The sequence below is a fragment of the Mercenaria mercenaria genome, unplaced genomic scaffold (assembly GCF_021730395.1).
Source record: "Mercenaria mercenaria strain notata unplaced genomic scaffold, MADL_Memer_1 contig_858, whole genome shotgun sequence".
NCBI lineage: Eukaryota > Metazoa > Mollusca > Bivalvia > Venerida > Veneridae > Mercenaria > Mercenaria mercenaria.
The window spans coordinates 8,285-18,638 of NW_026463767.1; the positions used below are offsets into that span (position 1 = coordinate 8,285).

The 10,354-nt window shown below is 34.3% G+C and overlaps 1 protein-coding gene across 1 annotated transcript; it reads left to right on the forward strand.

The window, feature by feature from the left end:
- The first annotated feature begins 5,670 nt into the window (after positions 1-5,670).
- Positions 5,671-7,419, forward strand: LOC128554903 (uncharacterized). The gene has a single exon (XM_053536238.1). It carries the CDS (start codon positions 5,671-5,673, stop codon positions 7,417-7,419), a length of 1,749 nt encoding a protein of 582 aa, XP_053392213.1.
- The last annotated feature ends 2,935 nt before the right edge of the window (positions 7,420-10,354 follow it).

The following is a 10,354-nucleotide window of genomic DNA, read 5'->3' on the forward strand; positions in this document are numbered from 1 at the left end:
CTTCGGCTCAGTGGTAAAATCATTGGACTAGCACCCGATCGATCCGTGTTCGAATCCCGCACTTGGAATTCTTCGTCATAAAAGTTTTCATATAAACAATAGAAGTAAGATAATAAATTGTCATGCTTTGGAAAATATGATTTATTTGCCTCTAAAGTAAGAGGACAGGTATGGTAATTGTTTTAACAGCATTTATTGACCTTAATAATCCTTGACGCGTACATGGTTTAATTACTCACCTTACAGAAAGAGACAAGACAGAATGCAAGGAAAGGTCAAATGTAATCAGAAATCAGGTTGAAAAGAATTTTATATGATACTAAGTAAATGTTATATTTATATATTAGACTGCAAGTTATAATCTCTTTTCCAAAATATGGGGAGTGGGGGCGGGGGGGTGCAAACTGTAGTTCGCGCCACCCGTCCTAGCTTTGAGGGGATCAGGCCCCCGTACTCCTGCCCCTCTCTCCCCCCCCCCCGGCTCCTACACCTATGCCGTGGCCGAGTGGTTAAGGTCGCTGACTTCAAGTCACTTGCCCCTTATCGCTGTAGGTTCGAGCCTCACTCGGGGCGTTGAATTCTTGATGTGAGGAAGCCATCCGACTGGCTTACGGAAGGTCAGTGGTTCTACCCAGGTGGCCGCTCGTGATGAAATAATGGACGGAGGAGCACCTGGGTTTTTCCTCCTCCATCAAAGTTACCAGCATCTAATCCATGTGTACACTAGTCTTCAGGTCGAGTGTTGGCAAGTTATGTCAGTTATGGCTGACCAATCAAAATATATGATAGTTGTAATAACAGTCCATTGATCTTTTGAGATAAAGATGGTCAGAAACAGACTTTATACAAATGTTACATCGTAACATATAACTAAGTGTAATGAAAAATGCAAGGTTTGCCAAAAAAGAGGGGAGTGGGGGGTTCGATCGCACCCATCGCACCACCCTGGTTACACCCTTGTGTAACAGCTATGGTAAACTTCTTGTATGGGAGAATACCATGCATGCACCATTTACGTGTATCTTTTATTTCAAATTTATTCTAAAGAGTTGCTGACCAGAATTTTGTCCAGAGACAAGCACTGTTGGTCGAAATTCAAGAAATCCAATTTAATTTACGAAACTCCTAACAATGTATAGGACCTTTTCGAATATGATTAAGGTTAATTTTATTAGCTATATAGGTATCGTAGTTGGAGCTTTTTGAATTTTTTTTCTCAAGTTTATAGCCAATAACTTTTCCGAGTGTTATTTCTAGTCAATAATTTCTGAGACAGTAGTTGCAATGTATGTGGAAGGGAGGGGTGATAAGCAGCATACTGCTTTTCCATGCCTTTCAATTTGAAACTCAACTCTTTCTCAAAATTTACTGGCAGAACATTAGTTAACTATACAGAATGATTTCCGTTCCAGTGTTTACAAATTTCATGATGAACATTTAAAGAAACATACTGGTCCAAAAAAAGAAAAAGTAAAAATAAGCATCTGGCGGGGAACGAAGTTCGGACCTCGTGCATGTAAAGCATGTACACTAACCTTTGATAAAAGGGGAAATGAACTTAAATAAAGTTTGTTACGGCAGCGTGATGAGATTCGTTTCACATTGACATTTATGTAATTACTGGTTTTTCAACATAAAAATGGTCTGGCGATGATTTTATTATTCAAACAATAATGTATATTACTTTTCAATATTGAAAACAATTAACTGGATGCTTGAATCATTTACTTATAACGGTAATACGGCGCCGGTAACTCTGCTTATCATTCTAACAATAGGCCTAAGCAGTTTTATTTTATTGAATGTCGTCCTGAAAATCATTTAATGCGAACTTAGCGGCAGCAGTTCCAGGAATCATGGTTAGAAAACAACAATAACAAAACAGTGACGGTATAGAAAATAGTCCCAAGTCGAACGGTATTTAGGTTTACTTTGACATACTTCATAAGTGTAAGAAAACACGTGGTGTCACCCCGGTATTAAAGTACTTCCGGGTTGTTGTATCATAGAAAGTAGTTCTTTGAAATTGTGGAGACTCCATTTTAAACCATTCCTATTTTGACTGGTTACATTTGAAATTGCATTATTTAGTGTGATTATTATGTAAATCTTGTGCCACTTTTGATGTTTTGTGTTTTCTGACCACATTTTTGTGAGGAAGGATTAAAAAGATACTCCAAACCAGACGACTGTGACAGATCTGTTTTTAAAATATTGAAATGTAGAAAAATGTTCATTGTTGATGCCAGTTGTTTTTAGTGAGAAATGACTCGAAAATCATTAAACTTTAGAAATACAGAGCTGTCATTGCTGTAATTCTGTTGTGAATTCGAGTCAACTTCAAAGGCATGCAAACTATCAGGTAATTAGCAGAATGTGGATAGAAACTGAATTTCGCTTTGATGTTCATAGATTAGAGCGCAAATAAATTTCTCTCAAATCTCTCTTAAGCCCTGGTTCACTATTATTTGCGTCTGACACAACAGGAAAACCACCATATTTCCACATATGAGACCGAACATAGTCATGATATGGAAATACTTCATCCAGCGTTGTCGAATTGCTTTGATTCGTCGCCATTTTTCAGGAACTATAGTTTAATCAAAAGAGTAAGTCGTACAAAGAGAAAAAAAACGTTAAAAAGGAATGTGTGTGCTCTGCTTAGTAGTACACTCATATTACTCAAAACCATAATCGACCGTCGCCGACTTCAGACATTTTCTATCAATTTTCGTTTATAATCGATAATGATACCATCTTTTTTTAAATTACAGTATTTGGGATTCCATTTTGTCCCTCGCACGGAAAAATAAAATTGTGATAAAAACTATAATGTCATGTTTATAAACATGTGAGCAATTCATATTTGAAAATTCCATGCATTTTTCAAACACGTGCATTTTGCATTATACTATGTAATTATATTTGTAAAATTGTGAAAATAAGTCATGCATTGAATAATAAGCCACAGACATTTGATTGCACGGAATACTTATCAGACCTGGGGTCAATTACTTTAAAATGTAATTAATTAAATTACAATAACATTGAGAAATGTCCAATTAAATTACAATTACCATTACATGAAATTTAGCAATGTAATTAATCAAATTACAATTACATTGGAAATTTTAATTAATTACATTCAATTACAATAACAAATGTAGTGCTTCTTACACGAACACTGTAGCAAAGTTCTTTACTTTGTACTACACAAACATGATAATCCACATGTAAACTGATTTCAGTTATTTCAAAATTGAATTTAAGCTCAAAGTAAAATCTGTGTTTGCGGGAGAACATTACTCTGTCTTTAATATTATTGCAAAAGGAGCTACAAGTCAGCCCTAATTAATAGTTAATACATCGTCTAGCAGAATTCGGTTAGAGAAGATGCATGTAAAGTCAGGTATTTCTCTGAGGTCTGAATTTCTCTGAAGTTTATAGGATCATGGTTCTGCAATATGTTTCAAATTTAACTAGTCTAGTTCAGTATTTAATCAATTACATTTTAAACATATATTTTAAGTTTTTATCCTTGACACTACAAGTTATCCAAAGGACCACATTGAAAATAAGTTGTAAAACATTCATGAGTCATCCTAGAATAACTATGTCACTAAAACTGTAGAATACTCATAATGTCTACAATAATAATTAAATTTTTTATCTTGTTAGAACTGTGAAATGCTATGTTGTTTATATCATTTAATACAACAAATTTTATCACAGATAAAAATGATTAAACTAAATGCTAAGCATTTCAATTTTTGCTCCGATAAAAATCTAAATAATAATTATGCAAATAACAATTTCAAATCATAATTTGATCATTTTCTCCAAAAACATAGTGACAAACATCATCAAAGATTACCAGTTGGTTCTAATGAAACAAATATCAGAACAAAGGAGCTATGTCCAAGGGGTTAACACCTACCATAATATTCTATTGTTATTTTTCACAGCTATGAAATGCATATTAGCATGTTAAAGTGAAGTGTCACTGGTAATAAACATAAAATAATAATCCAGTTTGTTGAACAAATTATATATACTATTTGTTCAACAAACTGGCTTAGCATGTGCCATGTAATTGGAAAGTAATTGAAATGTAATTGTCAATTACACCCAGAACTGTTCTGTAATTAATTAAATTACAATTACATGTAATTGATAAATGGCCCAATTACAAATTACATTCAATTACTTGGGAAATGTAATATAATTACAATTAATTACAATTACATTTTTAATTACCCCAGGTCTGATACTTATATGTTGAAAAGCTAAACTGTGTCGTTATTGAATCTGTATATACATTGAGCGGCGTTCGTTGTGACATTTTTGACATGCAAATACATTTTATGCGATTAACATTAAGGTGCAAAAATACGTATACGCAGCCCAGTGATAACGGACCGCTATTTTGACGACATCCGTGTTTAGTCAGGGAGAACGTTCCTTAGTTGACGTCGCAGTTGTTCCGTCTGGTGAACTGAATGGCCGGGAAGCTTATTTTAATGTTGAATGCAACAAAATGTGTGTAATTTAGAATTTAGTGTTTGTATATAAATGGAAAGTAAATATAATTTAAATATAGGAAATGAATCTTTTTTCGATGTTTTTGCGAAATGAACGACAGAATAGGATCGGCAAATTAAACATGAATCGCTAGAGAGATTATGGTACTTTTCTTTATTTCAAAAATTGGCATTTCTAGTCAAAACATCTTACTGTTACGTGTCAGTACAGTAATTTTCAGTTAGTACGAATTTTCTAGAGAACTGATATGTAGACATGTCATGACTAATAGTTGATTATTTAACAATTATGACTAATTATGAAATATTTTAAAATATTTAAGCTTGTATGTCCATGAAATAATCATCAGATATAACACAAAGGCTTGTTACTTCTTTTAAACTTAGTTTGACCAAAAAGGAAGGAAATACAAATTAGCTATTGCGAGAATAAATAGAAAATTCATATGAAAAATTTTACATTGTCAAATACAACAGTGTTGTCACTTTATATTGAATTCAATTTGACTTGACCTCTGATATCATTACACGATTTCCTGTTAAAAGGGAGATAACTTTCACAGAACTGAATGTATCAGTAGGCTAATGCATATTTCTCACTACCTTTTTTGTAAAATAACCTTGCCTCTTTTAAACCCTGTTTTTTTTCTTCTTTTTTTCAAGTTTCGTTAGCTGTTTAGAACACTTCAAATCAGACAGGTAGACAATAAGCTGTATTCAAACAAAGAGTTATAAAAATATATATATTTTATACTTCTTTGGTTCAAATACTGATTGGAAGTTAACGAGATACTTAACATTAACTACTTAAATACATTGGTGATAAGCACTTTTTACTGCGTAATTATCTTGAAATATATTTTATTCAACATTTGGCAAAATACACATCTAATAACCATCTGTACGAAATTCGAATGTAACATTAATATTTGGTAACTAACATGATCTTCCATGAAGAAAAACTACCTTACGTTATCTGTGAAACATGTAATAGCATGTTTTTCTACCACAGTTTACTTCCTTATTCGATCTACTACGCAGGTTTATCTCTTTATGTAAACATAGAAATGTAGGACAAGATTCGTATAATCAAATTTCAATAGTGATTAGTGATATGATACGAATCAAAATGGCGGAAAAGGGGAGTGGGGATGTTAAAAATATTTACCTAAGTGATGCAGTTCCTGGACGAATAGAACAGAAATTGTGTCAACCATGTTTAAGTAAGGATACACAAACAGTAGCTGATGTGTTTTGTTCAACATGTGACGAGTTTCAGTGTAAAGAATGTTCAAACGTACATACAACGCACGCGTTCTTGAGAAATCACAAGCTAGTGAATGCAAAAGAGATGAAAACGAAACAAGTCTCGTTTGATATGATGGGGTTTGACCAATGTAATGAGCATCAGGAAGCATTGAAATTCTTCTGTGAAGATGAGAAACAGCTCTGTTGCAGTACCTGTGCTATTGTAGATCACCGGAAATGCCACAGGGTCGTTGAAATTCAGAAGATTGCCGGAAGATTTACATTTAGAAGTTCCAGCATACAGGCCAGACTGCTGAAAGTAACAGAGAAAGCTAAACTTGTCGTTGAAAATGCCAAGTCATCCACAGAGCAACTGGGTCAGGATGTTGATGCGATATCGTTAACAATAAGACGCATGCAAGATGATGTAAACAAAACGTTTGAAGATTTGAAAGTTTCCGTTGCTAAGGACGCTGAATCGTTTAAAGCAGAAACACTCAATAAATTGACAAAGAAGCAATCAGACAGAGAGAAACTTGTTGCTGATGCAACAAAATCTCTAGAAACAATTGATAACGTTCATCAGAACGGGACGCCATCACAACAGTTTATATTGGGACATAGAATGAAGAAACAAGTCAGAGAACTTAGCTGCAACGTTGACGAGGAATGTCAAAGTTTAGAGACCGTTACCATTTCGTTTGATTTTGATGATACTATGAAACTGCCCCCGCTTCCGATTTCTTATTACGTTCCAGGACAACTGACATTAAAATGCTCTTCACCGGAAGATGTGAAACCTATAACACCGTTAGCTCCGATTGTTAAATTAACGAAGATTACTTGCATTGATGTGAAGCTGACTGGAGATGATGTGGAAGAACCGTTATACTCAGGACTGGATTTCCTGCCGGATGGTAGACTGTTTGCCGTGGATAATAAAAAAAGGAAATGCTTGATTTACAATGAGAAGCTTGAGAAAGTAGGATCGTTTCAATTATCGTATACACCACAGAGTGTTGTTGCTGTATCCGAGGAGGAAGTGGCAATAACAAGTGCCGATCCTTGTAAGATAGACTTTCTACGTGTCAGTAAATCTAATGATATAACTTTGATCAGGACATGTAAAGTTATGACGCAGTATGATTCTATATGTATGAAAGATGAGAGAAATTTTGTTGTTGGAACTTTCGATGATACAAGACCAGTTCGAATGGTATCTCTGTCAGGAGAAGAGAAAGATTTCAGTATCAACTTTCCGAACAAGAAATATCCTATAGCTACTAGTGCTAGTACATATATAAGAAACAGTGACAAAGTGGTTCTCGCCGATAAGAACGAGCATACTGTCTACATATATGACGTCAAGAACAACACCAGAGTTGCTGTCAAGGACGACCAGATCAAGAAACCATGTGGTGTAGCAGTAGGTCCATCCGACTGTATCCTAGTTTGCAGTAATGGAACAAATTCCATTGTACAGATCTCTCAGACAGGTCGGGTCCTTTCATCGTACAAGATAGATATGGAACTCCCCTACAGTGTCTGTGTTTCTAAGGACAAATCCATCATTGCTGTCACTAATAACTTGGTCGGTGTAACCAATTTGCAGCTGTTTAAAGTTGAATGACTTACTTTACTCTGTCTAAAATAGACAGTTTGACAAGTGCTAGTACATATATAAGAAACAGTGATAAAGTGGTTCTCGCCGATAAGAACGAGCATACTGTCTACATATAGAGCAACACCAGAGTTGTTGTCAAGGACGACCAGATCAAGAAACCAGGTGGTGTAGTAGTAAGTCCATCCGACTGTATCCTAGTTTGCAGTAATGGAACAAATTCCATTGTACAGATCTCTCAGACAGGTCGTGTCTTATCATCGTACAAGTTAGATATGTATTATCCACGCTGTGTCTGTGTTTCAAAGGATAAATCAGTACTTGTTGTTTCAAATTCCGCTTTAGGTAAAAAAAAGTTTAAAGACTTTCAAAATTACAAATTAAATCAAAATGACTTAAATGAGCCATATCTATTTTATGTTCGAGTATTTGTTACGAGAACAGCATGTGTATCTATAAATTGTCATTAAAGATCCCAATAGTAAAAAAGGCTATCATGTATGTATCAAATGACTCCAACAATGATAATGTTGTTTGTAGAAACAAACTATACTGAGTATGTCAAAGTTTATACGAGCACAAATACGTTCTACTAACACACTGCAGAACTACCAATATACTATGTATATCTCACATATGAAAGTACTTAAAACAAATCCGCCATTAAATAACACTAGAAAATGTAAAATATGGAACATTGGTAAAAACCCCCAGATTACATGTTAGAGGTATGCAGGTGATTTTGCATTTTATATCCATATATAATGCGCTAAGTACCGTATTATCACTTGTACTGTTTCATCAAAGTATTGTTTCAGCATTTGTACTGTTTCCACCAATTTTGTACTAGCTAGGCGAAATATTGTACTACTTGTATTTGTACTGTTTTTGCAAAGAACTGTATTTTTCATTGTTTATGCGAAGTACTGTATAATCTTTTGTATTGTTCCTGCGAGGAACTGTGTTTTCATTTGTACTGTTCATCTAAGAACTGTATTCTGCACTGTTCCTGCGAAGTACTGGGTTATCATATGTACTGTTTCCGCAATATTCTGTATTATCATTTGTTCTGTTTCTGCTAAGAACTGAATTATCATCTGTACTGTTTCTGCTAAGTTCTGTATTATCATTTTTACAGTTTCCGTTAAATACTCTATCATCACCTGTGCTGTTTCAGCGAAGTACTGTATTATCAGCTGTACTGTCTCCGTTAAGTACTGAATTATCATCTGTACTGTTTCTGCTAAGTATACTGTATTATCATTTGTACTGTTTCTGCTAAGTACTTATAATCATCTGTTTCTGTTTCTGCTAAGTTCTGTATTATCATTTTTACAGTTTCCGTTAAATACACTATCATCACCTGTGCTGTTTCAGCGAAGTACTGTATTATCAGTTGTACTGTCTCCGTTAAGTACTGAATTATCATCTGTACTGTTTCTGCTAAGTATACTGTATTATCATCTGTACTGTTTCCATGAAGAACCGTATAATTTCTTCTGTTTCCGCTTAGTACGTTATAATCATTTGTACTGTTTTCACTAAGTACTGTATTGACATCTGTACTATTTCTGCTGAGCACTGTATAATCATTTGTACTGTTTCCGTTTTGTACTGTATTATCATTTGTAATGTTTCAGTGAAGTCATTTTTACTGTTTCTGTGTTGTACATTGTTATCATTTGTATTGTTTCCGCTAAGGCCTAAAAAAAAATTCTTTGTTTCCGGTAACATGCTAAAAAAAATTAGGGTAGGTAGGTCGGAAATTTTTTTTTTTTTGGAATTTTTTTTTATTAAAGGAGACTTTGTCGGAAATTATTTTTGTGTCAAAAAATGAATACAAATAAGGGGGTTATGCTTTCAGAGCATCAGTGAGTTGATTTCTAACATCACTGGCCATGTTTAAAGCATAAAAAGTTCAGTTTTGCAACTTTTTGTTAAAAAGTTGAAAACAAAATTCTCCAAGGCCATAAAAACATTTAGGGTCGGGCCAAAAATTTAGGGTAGGTCGGGATACCGGAAACAAACATTTTTTTTTTACGCCTAAGCACTGTTTTATGATTTGTACTGTTTCCACTATTATCATTTGTATTATGGATTACTTTTAATGAATATGATTAAGAGTTAATTTTATTTTCTGATGAAAAGAAGCCTTGTCAGACTAAGTCATATTTAGAAGAGATATCTTATTCAATAAAATCTGTAAAAAGATCCGTTGGAAGCAAAGAATGCAACCAAGATGAATTATAGCAGACTCGGTTTGTTTGAGTCTGTTCAGGAGTTGTAATGAAATGTGCAACGCCTGTCAAGCCCCCTATCACCGGCTTAAGCAGAACTCTTTTACAGATATGTTGAATGGACTCAATGTTCCTAAATTCCAAAAAATAGAACAACACTGAATCCAAGTATGGGGAGACTTTTACAACTGGCACACGACACTTAAAATTTATAGTTGTGATAGTTAATAAAATCTGTAAAAAGATCCTTTGGAAGTAAAGAAGAATAATAGACTCGGTTAAACCCGATTTCAGATTTTTTAAAGTTGAAAATGTTCTCTCAAAATCATCTTCCCATGAAGTGCTATGTTGACAGTAAAAGGTATGAAGGTATTAAATGCATCCGCTACTATTTTCTATATAAAATTAACAACTTATAACATATTTTTATCAAGACTTCTAGCCTTTCACTTCCTGCGAGACTACCCTTGTCTTGAAGGTCTGTCTTTAGGCAATCAAAATATACCCAAAAAATATGGGGTCGACCATAATGCAGTGAAACCATGGTCACGTGACTGAGACACGTGATGGAAACGCTAATATTGCGTAGGTAGACATCAGGAAATACCTACTTTCACTTTCATTTTACAAGGCAGCTTCAAATCAACTTTTGAAGCATATAACGTAGCTTAAAATCATCTGCGGACATTCCTTTTTACAATCAAGCA